Source organism: Rissa tridactyla, chromosome 19 (genome assembly GCF_028500815.1).
Source record: "Rissa tridactyla isolate bRisTri1 chromosome 19, bRisTri1.patW.cur.20221130, whole genome shotgun sequence".
Lineage (NCBI taxonomy): Eukaryota > Metazoa > Chordata > Aves > Charadriiformes > Laridae > Rissa > Rissa tridactyla.
The window spans coordinates 6,819,190-6,832,174 of NC_071484.1; the positions used below are offsets into that span (position 1 = coordinate 6,819,190).

At 61.6% G+C, this 12,985-nt stretch overlaps 1 protein-coding gene across 1 annotated transcript in view; it reads right to left on the reverse strand.

Moving 5' to 3' along the window:
* Positions 1 to 12,985, reverse strand: part of LASP1 (LIM and SH3 protein 1) — a 34,469-nt gene that overhangs the window by 9,809 nt on the left and 11,675 nt on the right. Inside the window, exon 3 of the mRNA XM_054224576.1 lies at positions 5,048 to 5,132. Coding sequence (XP_054080551.1) covers positions 5,048 to 5,132 — 85 coding nt within the window. The remainder of the gene's footprint in view (positions 1 to 5,047; positions 5,133 to 12,985) is intronic.

Sequence of the window (12,985 nt, forward strand, 5' to 3'; positions counted from 1 at the left end):
ACGAGGAACCAAAGGTCACCCGAGCGGCGCCGTGAAGCCTGTGACACACAGGCAGGCAGGGGGTGAGTCAGCCCCCGCGACGGACGGGCAGAGGGGCTGCGGTCGTCCTTCACCCGCTCCGCTCTCAATAAAGGCTGTTTTCCTTGAGATCTCGGGGATGCTGGGCCCGCCATTGTGCCCGGAGCTGCTGCTCGCGAGAAGCGGGTTCTTCCCGCAGCCCCCGGCACAGCCGGCCCCGGGGAGGCGACACCGGCACCGGCCACGAATGCGCAACTTGAGGAGATGCAAGAAATCCAGGCTAGAAAGATAAAGAGCCAACGAGCAAGAAGCCTAAGCACTTCCTCTGATAACTTCTGTATTTTTACCCTCCTAAATCCGTCCCCCTCCATCTTCCTTGTTTTATTTACCCCTCCAACATTCAGGATGCAGGAACTTGGCCCTAAAAACCTGCCGCACAGGGATGCCTGACGGCAGGGGGGACCTGACCCAGGGGCGGTGGGGGACGATGCTGGTACCTGGGGGCAGGTCTACCCCAAAACACGTGTCCAAGGCTGTTTCTCGCAGCCAAATGGGGTTCCTGCCCGCCGGCACACCCGGCCACGGAAATCAGAGCACGGTGCGAGCGTGGGGGCGATGCTGGGAGGAAGCGAGGGCGACCACGAGGCAGATACTGTCCCCGCTGTAATTTAACAGGATCCACGGCCCTTCCTGGCTTCGGCGGAGAGCGGCCGGGTCCCGGCGGGCTGCAGCCATCGGCGGGGCTGGGTGAAAAGGCCGGAAAGGAGGGAGGAAACGCTCAGACAAGGCGCTTTTCAGCTTCTCCCTGCCCTTATATGGGCACCGGGCTGGGACAGGCAGGGGATGGGGCAGGGGGTCAGGGAGGCAGGGGATGGGGGCAGGCAGGGGATGGGGCAGGGGGTCAGGGAGGCAGGGGATGGGGGCAGGCAGGGGACGGGGGCAGGGGGTCGGGGAGGCAGGGGATGGGGGCAGGCAGGGGATGGGGGCAGGTAGGGGATGGGGCAGGGGGGCAGGGAGGCAGGGGTTGGGACAGGCAGGGGATGGGGCAGGGGGTCAGGGAGGCAGGGGATGGGGCAGGTAGTGCTGGGTGGGGAGAGGTGAGCTGCGACCACCCGCCATGGAGAAATCCCACAGGCTGCCCTTGGAGAGGCAGGAATCCTTGCTCCAGCCACGCTCCCGGGGTCCTGCTCCCTGGGAAACCGGAGCGCAGGTGACCCCGGGTGACAAGGAGGGACAGGAGCGCACGGTTGGGTGCATCCCGCCACACTTTCACGGGGCTGCAGACAGCCATCGCTCCCGCCGAGCCCACCAGCCCCCAGCCCCGCTCCCGCTGCTCCGGCTCAGAGCCGCCTCTCATCCACACGCTGTGCCAGAGAGCGGAGCAATGCTGGCAGTGCCGTATCCACACCCCATCCTGTAATAATACTAAAAAAAATGGGATCCACAATTAATTTCCCCAAAGGAATTGTTCCCACCGTGATAGGAAGGAGAGTGACAACGCGTGCACCCGCGTGTTATCCGACACGTTGTGATCCTTCGCCACCACAGCCCCTTGCAGGTCTCAGCTCAAGCACATTAAACCCTCCTTGTGTCCGCATCCCCCCCGGGGTGACAGCCACGGGAGGGACAGGAGACGGGGACCTGTCTCCCACACCACGGGAGCCTCCACCCTCCGGCAGGAAGGGCTGCACCCAAACCCACCCATTTTAAGAGTTCGAAAGAGGAGCTGCGGGCCAGGAACCTGCAATTTTCTTGCCGCGCGTGGGCTGTAAGAGAAGGCTGCAGGCGTAAAAGCTGTCACTTTGGAGACTCATTTAGCCGCACAAGACATCATTATCCAGCATCTACCAGTGACCGGAACAGAAGACGCCTTCTCAGCAGACGCAAATAGCGGAGGCATCGGGAGCGACGTGAAACCGCTCCAGCTCGGCACGCAGCCGCCCTGTGCCCACTTCGGCACGGCCGCCGGCAGCGGCTCCGGTGAGCCCCCGGCTTTTCCAGTCACACCAGGGTGGATAGCCGGTGTATTTTTGGTGGGAGGAAATACGGGATCAGCCTCCTCGGGGTCATCCACAAGGACAGCTGCTCTCCAGCCCCGCGGGGGCTCTGCTCCAGGGGAATGGGCAAAACTGCCGGGGAGCGTCAGTCTCCTCGCCAGGGAACGACCCTCCACCGGTCAGAAATCAGACACGGACCCAGCCATCGCCCTTCTCCTGCTGCAGCTCCCGGCCACGGCTCCTCCGGAGGGACACGCGCTCGGGGAAGCCTCGCGCTGAGGACCAAAGGCTCGGCCACGGTGGAGTTTGGCTAGCAAATGCCAGCCCGAAGGCACGACTGTTCACACAACCCTGATCTTTCTCCACAGGGGATTTTATTCCCAGACCCACGTGCAGAACTCTGCCTGTCCCAGCAGCGTTGGCTGGGACGCGTTTTTCAGGTGGCACCTGAACTGGCAAACCACAGTGCAGAAGACCTCCTGCCAGGCTGTCACCACTGCAAAGCGGAGCCAGCGAGCCCTTCTCCACAAGCCTTTCCCCGTCTCAGCTCCAGTTCATCCTGTTAATTTGCGAGACCGAACCCCGCTGCCTGCTTTGGAAGGGCTGAAGCGACCTATTCCCATCCCCAGGGGTTTGCTCAGCTCCTGCAATTAGTAAGGAGGGATTGTCAATAAACCAGAGCGGCTGCTAGTGCTTTGGCTAGAGCGCTTCTAGAAATACAAATGCTTGGAAAACAGGAGACTCCCTTTGTAGGCAGAACAAAGGCAGAAAGGAATTAAGATCTTATCTGAAGCCTGTTTAGGATCTATCCTCCCCAGGGCTTCGGCGCTTCAGCCTGGCAGTTTCCACCTGGTTCAGCTTCACCAGCCTCCCTCCCCCGGCTCCCCATCCCGCCCCCGGCTCCCCATCCCTCCCTCTGGCTCCCCATCCCTCCCCCGGCTCCCCATCCCTCCCTCTGGCTCCCCATCCCTCCCTCTGGCTCCCCATCCCTCCCCCGGCTCCCCATCCCTCCCTCTGGCTCCCCATCCCTCCCCCGGCTCCCCATCCCTCCCTCTGGCTCCCCATCTCCCTCCCACTCAAAGTCCTACTTTGCAGCTCATCCTGGTATGAAACCAGCACGGAAAAGGTGGGGTGCAGGTGTCCGGCAGACCCTGCCTGTCCCCCAGCCCCTCTTCTGACGTGCTGACATGCGACCAAGAGGGCGCGGAAGGCACTTCCAGCCCTGTGCTATCCCAGCTCCAGCCCCCGATGTCCCGGAGACCACCGGGAGCTGGGCATGGCTGCTTCTCTCCCAGGGACACTGGTTCCTGCTGGGGTTTGAGCTGTAGTGACCGGCTTGATAGGATAAAGACACCCCTCCCCTGGAAGGAGCTGGTTTTGCCTCCAGCCACCTCCCGCGCACCACAAGGAGCTGGAAGCCCCAAAACGCTGCAGAAAAGAGCCCAGGCAGGGAGCACAGTCCCTCCCCGGCGTCTCCTTCAATAAGCAACCACTAATGAAGAGCCTGAATTCGTTGTAGAAACAGCACTTGGAGACTCCAGACCGCTCGGTGCAGCGCGATCTCGATTGTTACCATGGAAAAGCAACCGTGTCCCTTGAACCGCCCCGCGAAACACAAAGACGGCCCCGGGCTTAGCCCGAGCCCTGAGCATGAGCCAACCCGCGCTTGGGCAAGCCAGGGAGCTGTTGGGCAACCAGCTCCGAGGAAGAGACCTTACAACAGGGGAGGTTTCCAAACTCGGTGCCGGCTGCACAGGCACCACCAGCTCTCTCTAACAGGTGGGGTCCCGAGGTTCCCCCTGCTCCTCCTCCTCCTCCTCCGGTGGGATGCAATCTGCTTTTCAGCTCCTGGCACTCTCAGGCTACCGGCAAGAGAAGGAAGGAAGGTCACAGCATCTCTCGCAGCACAGCAGGGAGAGAGGAGTGCACTGATCCCGAAAAATGAACGGCTCACCCTGAAAACATACAGCAAATCCTGTGCTGTCCTCCCTCCGCCCAGGACCGACACCGTTACGCTGCCGAGCTAAGCCAACACGCCTTGCTGACAGCACTCCGGGCGGTCTTTTTGCCCCTTTCCAAAGGGAAAGCGAAATTAAATAGATTCCCAGAAGAGCTGCCACATCCTGTGCCCTCCTGAGAGACGCTGACTCAAGCCAAAAGTGCCCCTGGATGCATTTTCCTCCAGCGCAGCGCACTCCAGGCACGCGTCCGCAGTTGTGCAACGTCGAAGCTCACAGCAACAGTTCAGGGCATCGTCTCAGATGCTTCGGCACGGGCTCTCGGCAGAGCAGAGTCCCACAAAGAAGGGTCACCCACCAAAGCTGCCCGTTTCGGCGCCAGCCTTGCCCTTCCAGCCGTTGCTCTGCAAAACCGATGCCCACGTTTCTGTGGTCAGTGTCTCGGAGTAAGAGAAGGAACCCGGGGATTGCTCCTTGGCCCACCCAAGGGACCAGTTCCCACCATATCACCGGGAGTCATCGGCGCGAGAAGCCAGCCCACAGCCGTGCGTCAGGGCTGGGGACTTTTGCTGATCCAGGGACACCTCCAGGGTATAAAACGGGACACGTCTGGACAACACCCGTCTCAAACAGGCTCTGCTCTTCCCACTAGAGAAAGAAATCCTTATCTGTGCCAGTCCTTATCCCTCCTATCTGTTTATTTCTGCTTGCCAGAGCTTTCAAGCCCTGCAAGATTTGGGTTTACCCGAAATACTCGCCCACAGAGCCAACGCCTGCCCAGATGAGGCCGTTTCACCTGGTTGGGCGGCCGGGCGGGAGCAGGGAAAAGATAAACCGGTGCAAGGCACGGAGCGGGAGCAGCAGCGCCTGCTGGACCCTCCCCACCTGCGGCAGGGCACGGACGAAGGGAACAGCAAACACAGCTGAGACGGGCGAGACCCGCGAGGAGGGACCCGCGCCCCAAACCCGCCTCTCCGCGAGGGCGCGGGAAGGCACCGGAGCCCGGGAGAAAGTTGGGTGACGACAGGGTGAAAGCGCGGCCACCCCGGGGCGAGGAGGGACCCGCGCGCTCACCTGGCTCTGAAGCTCGCTCTGCTGCTTTAGGCGCAGGTTCTCGGGAGTGTCTGCCACCATGGTGAAGGACTGCTTCGGGTAGTGTCTGCGGGGAGAGCGACACGGTTAGGCACAACGTTCCCACAAGCCACGGCCACGCTCGCCGCCCTCTCCCACCCAGCCCGTGACCAGCAGCCCCCTAGGAGAGGCGAGCGCTCCGGCCCCACTCCGGAGCATCACGGCGAGCAGCAGCAGCACACGCGAGGCTGCGGAGACGTCGACACATGGACACGCGGGATCAGCAGCAGCCGTTTGGGATGACGGGATTTCTCACCCGCGCCTGACACCTTCCCCAACAGACACCCGTTTCTCTCCCAATCTCAATATATCAACTTCAGCTAAACTTCAGTTTTATCAAAAAAAAAAAAAAAAAAAGGGGAAGGGGAGGGTTGGTTTTTCCCCCCCCGCCCCAGGGGATAAAGCCATTCAAGGTTCGTGCCCGATTTCTGGAGAGACCTTAACACACCCTCAGTTTTCCATTTGAACAGTCCTCAGGGTAACGTTTAGTCCAAGGAAATGCTGCTAACGCCCCGCTTCACGATGACTGTGCCCGTCTCGGTGCTCCAGCGGCAGTGGGTCAGAGGGGGGTGGTTTCACTCGCTTATTGGACTGAAGTTTCAGCCGCGCGAGCCCCGCGTTACGGTTCCCTGGTACAGCAGGCTACCGCAACCCTGGCATAGCCCACGCCAGCGTAACCGTGCCTGGCTCGGGGCACAGGCTGCACGACTTCACCTGCACCAGCCCGACGCGGGCACCGAATCCTCGGGACGGGGCTGAAAGGGGAGCGCGGAGCAGGAGCCCCCCGTCCGGGGGCTGGCTCCAGGCCGGCAGCCGTTACTCCGAAGGGCCATATAGCTGCCTCTGAAAGCGTGCGCAGCCTCTGCTACCGACAAACACAAATCAGCCGTTTAGAAGAACTCACGGGCCAGGCAGAAAAGTAAACGCCTAATCCTCGAGCTGGAGGCTGCTCCGAGCCCCGTCCAAGCAGATGCGTGAACTTCACGGGGCAGGTCCCACCTCCAGGAGACACGGAAAATAGCGAGAGGCAAATCCCTGCCCTAACAGGGGAGGTTCGGTGCACAAACACCTCCGGCTGGGCTTGACCAGACACCCCCCCCCCCCCCCGGCAGTTATTATTGCCAAGAAGCGGCAGCGTCGGTCCCAATGGCGTGAGGATCTACCGCTCCGGTCCTGGTCCTTCACCTGGGGTCAGCTGCGTCCTGCAGCACAGGGGATGCTCTCGCCCATGGCCGGATCCAGCCCTGGCAGCCGCCCTCGCTGCGTCTGGAGCACGACACGTGGTGCAGAGGAAAACGCTGGCAAGAGGAACGTTTCCAGCCTGCCCAGCACTGGCCACCGTGGAGGCAAAGCTCTCCGTCCACAACGCTCCCCAGGAAAAGCCCCGAGAGGAAATCTGACCCTGAACAGATGGTGACGGCTCTCACGGGACGGCAGAGAAACCCAAGACATCCCAGAGCAGCGCTTTAGGCTTATAATGCAGATAGCAGAGAGCACGAAGGTGAAAACTGCCTTTTGAAAAGATTCAGAGGTTTCTCTCTCCCAAGGGTTAAAGCGGGACGCCCAAACTGGGTGGCAGGAACGGATTGCGGGATTTTAGGAAAGTTGCTGCCTCGTGCAGGAGAGGGGGTGGGAGGCAGAGACAGCACGGGCCCTGGTTCACGCCGAACACGCGTGGCATCGGGGCAGCGTGTCACGCCGCAGCCCAGTTTCGCTTTCAAATACACGCGAGAACTTGGATAAATTCTCCTGCGCAGCCGGGCGACCCAACGGCCCTCTTGCTCGGCAGCTCCTCAAAGAGGTGCCCAGGGCGAAGCAGCCCCCTGGAAAGAGACCCCAGCTCCTCGCTGAGGGCAACTGGGGGGCGGATCTCACTCGCTCGTGGGGATCCGGAGGCTTTGAGCGCGACGCCGATCCCGGCTTTGGGGCCACCTCAGACCACACAGCCCCCACTTCCCCCATCTCCAGCCACGTAAGCCCAACGGGTGGCTGCACCAAGCTCTCACCCGGCAGCTACGCAGCAAACCTGGGGGTGGCTGCAGCTCCCGTCGTCCCTCCCCAGACCACAGACCACATGAAACGGGTCTCTGCGGGTCTTGAGAAGCCCCCGGGGCTGCGCTTTGGGAGCTTGTGTGCTCCGGCAATAGCAATTATCTATTTACAGCATCAGCGTTAGCACCTCTGCCCGAGGAGGCTGATGGAAGCGTGGTCAGGGGAGGGTACGGGAGCAAAGGCAGCTGCGCGGGGAGGAGCGGGGCCGAGCGCCGCGGAGCAGAGCTGCCGGAGCAGGACAGACACCGACGGGCAACCGCAGACCTGCAAGAGCAGCACATACCTCAGCAAAGCAGCAACGCAGGAAACTCGAGAATAAAAATAGCTGCCTCAGCCACACTGAAAAAATAAAGAGACACCCCCCTCCCCCCCCCCACACACACAGAAACCAAACAATGCAGATGTGGTTTGCAGAAAGGGGAAAAGACAACTCAGCAAGCAGCAGCTCGTCCCCTGCTCCCTCCTGCACGGCACGGGGCGGGGGGCTAGGGGGTGGGGGAACCCACCCCCGCCAGCTTCCCAAAAAACACACACCGCCTCCCCGCGCGGGGTCCTGTCCCGCTGCCACGTCCCGCAGCATCGATTAGGTTGGAAGGGACCTTTCAGATGATCTAGTCCGACCGCCACCACCACCCCGGCCGCCCGCTGCTCTGGGGAGGGGGGAGTCCACACTGGGGTGCCAGAGGGGTGGGAAACACCCTGCCCCCCCCCCCCCCCTTCGCCAGCTCGGCCATCCCCGGAGCATCTGATGGGTATCGGCCACGGGACCCCAGCCAGCTCCCATCCTTCACCAGGGTGTAAGGACCAGCCACACCCCCACAAAATAAGCCCAAATTAACCCTCCACAGCACCCCCCCTTCCCCCCCCCGCCCCGCAAACATCCAACAATAAGATGGCAAAGGACAAGAATCAGTTTTACACAAACAACAGATCACCGACCGCCTGAAGGATATAGTTTAATCTCTGTTTAAGATTAATCTGATTAGAGGGGATGTAATAATGCGTGCTCAGGCTCCCTTCCCCGCGACCTCCGGGCACTGGTGCGTCAAGGCTTCACACTGGGACGCAGCACCACGGCAGATATTTCACCAAGCCTGCGGCTCGCGCAGACAAATTCCTGCATTAAGACTCCAATAATGACAAAATCCCATCCTCCAGGAGGATCCCGCGCTCACCGGGAGCAACGGACACGGGGCGGTCACCGGGGGGTCACCACACTGCAGAACCGGGCACGGCTTTGGCGTTTATTTCAGTGATCTTGACGTTCTGGCCGCGGTTCCTGCTCTCCCGGCAGCCGGTGCCGCCGGTTCGTGGGTGTCCGGGTCAGAGCTATGGGACACTTCGGGAAGGGCTCAGCTACTGCCACCGCCGCGGAGTTGCCCCGGCGAGTGACGTTTTAGAAGCGGCAAAACAGCCCAAGACACCTTGGGACCAAATCCCCACCAGCTGCTGTCTGCGGCCGGCAGGGATGAACGGCTTGGGGAGGGGGGGCACTGGCAAGGAGGGGCTCGGTTTAAACCACACTGGCCCAGCTTGGCCCCTGGCTAGCCAAGATTGCTCCTGGAAAGGAGCATTAACCGCGCTAATTGCCGGGTTAACGCATTCATACCTTGACGAGGCAGCATCGGAGGAGCGGGCCACCGCAAGGAGGATGAAAACCCTTCTAAGTGGTCAACAAGCCTCGGTGGCCAGGACGGCAGGCGTGGAAGGAGCCTGCGTTTGACAGCCCTTGCTCAAGGGGCGCTGGGCTGCTCGCAGGGATGACCCTGGTCCCTTCGGAGGGGCAGCTCCGGGGAGGCCGGTACCTGCGGGGCAGCGTCGGAGCAAACCCCATCAGCAGGAGACGGGCGTTTCTTTTGTCCAAGCCCAGGTGCCATTAGGCAGCTGCCGGGGGAGCTGGGGCTTAATTAAGCGCAGCGCTAATCCACTAAGTGCACTCCCTCAGCTTACAGGGGCACGGGAGGACGGTCCTGAGGCTTGTCTCTTGTTTTACCCCCGTTACCGCTCGCACCCCGCAGCCCTTTCCTGAGTTTCCTGGAAGTCACCGCCTGACTCATACCAAGGTCAAAGAAGACAAAGCCACCTTTTAAGTACAAACAGCTCAAACCCCGAAGGCCCCCCCAGATCGCTAATTCTCCATTTGCGGATCAGGTCCGCACGGCAACGGGCTGTGCAGAGCAGCCCCAGACCCGCTGGGAGGACGGGAACGGGGCTCTGTCACGGTCCTACGGGGACAGCCGAGTGCCACCCCCCGCCTGGGGTCTTTGCAAATCCAGAGGATTTTTCCTGCTTTACAGAGACCCCCAATTTTACCATCCCCGGCCCCTGAAGGGCACACGGATGGAGGGCTGCCCCACGCTGGCAGGGAAGCCGCAGCGAGATATGGCTCCCGCGAAGGGCAAATGCCGTTTTTGAGTCGCGTGCCCCGCCAGGCAGAGCCGCGCTTACGGCTCAGTCATGGCCCAGGAGCTCCCGTACTATCTGCCGGTGCCGCCAGCCGAAACCATCGCATCGCCATGGCAACTGCATCCCATGCCCTGGGCACGCTAATAACGCTTGGGAGAAGCCGAGTCTCCGGCAGCAGCCTCCGGGTAGAGGGAGGAGGGAAGCCCCAGTCACTGCGAGGGCTGGAAACGGAGAAATTCATCCCCGCGGAGCTCAGAGAAACTGAAACGCCACGATTGTAGGGGAGGAAAAAAAAAACAACAAAAAAACCAAAAAACCTGAAAGACTGCTAACAGCCCTGGTTCTTGCGTTTACAGGAACACCACAGCGGGCTGTGCCCTGCTACAGCCGCAGCCTGGCGAGGGAGAGGAAGAGATGGCCATAGACCGCACAGACCAAGCTAGAATTAGGTTTCCGCTTCTGTTACGTTTTGAGGAAACCTCCCAAGGATTTGGGGCAGCTTTTCACTCAGCCTCGAGCCCCTGCAGCCCGTTATTAGCAGGCAGGAGTAACCTCTCCGTCTGCGCCAGGCGCAGGATGAAACGCGCGAGTTGAGCGTCTTCCCCTAAGATTAGGCGTCGTTTTTCTCCCCAGCTCCCGAGACCTGCCCCACGGAGACCAGGCATTTCAGTCCTGCCTGGGGGAATTTACGGCCGGGGGTTCCCGATGCAGGAGCAGCGACAAGCCCCCCGCTGCCGCCAGCGCAAACACAGACGCCCGGATCCCCGCCACGCACTGGAGCAGGGAAAACCGTCTCCCGTGCATGGGAATCAGCCACGGTAATAGCCGGCAATAAATTAAAAGTTAATGAGAAGGCAGCGAGCGAATTGCCTTGGGTGGGAGCGCGGGAGGCAGCGCGTGCGTGGGACGGGGGCGCGGACGGGCCGGTCCCTCCTGGCATGGGGGGGCTGGCGGGGGAGCAGACCCGCTTCCCCCCCCGTCTCACAGCCCCAGCCGGGGAAGGAGCAGAGCCACGGGTCCTCCCTGCCCTCCCCCAGCACCACCATAAATACATCTTGGCTGGGGAAGCGGGGAAGGGGGAGGGTGTTTATTGCTCAACCTGCCTTGGCTCCTTCGGAAGCCGCGCGAGCAACACACGCCAAATCCACCCGGGCAATTACTGAGCGGCCACTCGCACCAGTGGGGACAGAGCCCAGGGCTTCCAGAACTGGAACCGGCAGGAATTTCGGTGCCCACCACAGCAGCTTCCACGCGGCGCCGAGCCCCAGGTCCACGGGGGGAAGGAAGAGGGTCCCCAGCCGGTGTCACACCGGAGCGTGCTCCCGTGACACCTGCCCCGACGCCCTTCACTTGTTTCCTAAGTCAGTGCAACAGGCAGAGAACCGTGCAGGGAAGAAAAGTCGTGTTCAGGGAAGATGGAGCCCTGAAGGGCCACTAGGAAAACCCTCCGGGCACCCAGGCTTCAGGCACAAGCTGCAGAGAAGACAAACAGGGGGCAGGGGGGGGGAAGCCGCTTCAAACCATCCCTCTTCTGACAAACTGCAAGGAAATAATTAGTCCCACGCACCCTTAGACATGACACTGGCGTAAAGTCTGCTGCTAAGTAATAGCTGCTCAGGCAAAACCAGTAACCTTTCAAGAACAAATGGGAGCCAGGGGGGAAAAAAGAACACCCCCGGGAGCTACCTGTAGGGAGGTGCCCCTGGTGCCTGACGCTACAAGAGGATCCAAACGCTTTGCCCCTGCTTTGGTAGGAGCATCATGGTGTTTCCCCCTGCCTGAGGGCGCGGGGATGCAGGAGGGTGAAGGAGGAAGGGAGACAAGTTTCGGTGGGTCTCGGGGACCGCTTTGGTGATGCTGCGGCAGCCAAGCCGGCGGCTGCGACGCAGGAGGGAGCGGAGCCCAGGCAGGCGAGCGCACACCGAGCCCTCGGCATCCCCGCAGCGGCTCCGTCAGCCAGGCAGACGCGGATTATTTTAATGACCGATGGAGAGGATGGAGAGGAGCCCACCCAGCCTCGCGGGCAGAGCCGCCAGACGGCCGGTGGATTGGCCTCGCGCTTCGGGGTCTCCCCTCGCAGACACTGCTGGCATCCATCCTCCGCCTGATTAGAGCCTAACGAATGGGACAGGCGGGATCCCTCCCCCTGCCCGACCCCCCGCCGCGGGGGGCTGCTGTCAGATTAAGCGAAGCAGCACGCGAGTATGTGGGGCAGAGGGACACGTGATGGAGCGAAGGCTCGGCGGCGGCATCGCATCCTCGCTCAGGGGGCTGGCAGGAAAAAGAAAAACACCCCCTTTAATCTGCAGCTCCACAGGACCTCGGGTGATTACACCCATCAGGAGAGACACTAAGAAAAGCCACCCCCGATTTCACGCGCTGCAGAGGTAATTGAACTAAGGCGAGGAGGAGCACGGCGATGGCAGAGACAGCCCGGCTTTCAGAGGTCTCCTGCCCTGCGCAGGCAGACCCTACCCCCCCCGCCCCGGCTCTGCATCTTCCCCCCCCAGGGCCAGACAGCCCCCAGCAGTTCGGTTCCCGCAGCACCTCCAGCCCCGCAGGTGCCATCCACGGGGCGGGCGGCTGCTCACCACCCTCAAAACCCCACAAAAACCCAGTTCCCCGCAAAAGAGGAGCTTCACAGCCTGCAGCAAGATCCCGTGCACGAGTCCTTGGCAAGATCCCCCCGGCGAGGCTGCGCCGGTCCAGCCACAGCCACCGGAGAGGAGGCTTTATATGTTGCATCACTAAATCAGGTCAATCGAGTCTCCTCCAGCCACAGCCAGAGCCGTCCAGCTCCTGCGTTAGGGGTTGTTTGAGTGCGGCAACCGTGAGACAGAGGAAAGCCGACCCTGCTGTTGGCAGCGCGGTGCAGGGTCCCCGTGGAGAAGGGTCCGTCCGCTCCCTGCAGCTCACAGCTCCGCCGTCTCCCCCAGCATCGCTGCGACACCCTCGCGTAGCCGCGGCAGAAAAAAAAGCTCTCGGCCGGCTCGCTTCAGCAGCCCCCAGCGATAGCTGACGACTAAAGGCACGGCTGAGGTAGGAAACTCCTTCAGCAGCGACGTTAGAGAGCAAACACAGACCCTCCTCCCACAAACAGCCCCACACCAGCATCTTGGTCCCAGCTTCCTCGCGACCCATGCGTTAGACAAGACCCAGGCGGCATTTCCACCTCCCCGGGCAGCAGCGCAAAGGCCGCGCCAGCGATCTCAGCCCCGGCCCGACGTATCTCCCCCAGCACACGCGCCCCACCGGGTCCCGCTCCTGCCCTCAGAGGGGGTTTTGCCCCCGAGAGCCGCCTTCCCAGGGAGCCAAGTTAAGGGGCTGCGCTTGAACTTTGGAGCTTCGCACGAGCTGGAAACAGAGTTAAACTTCCCCAATAAAGAGACTGGTGGGACGCATCTGTAAAAACCCACTTAAGTG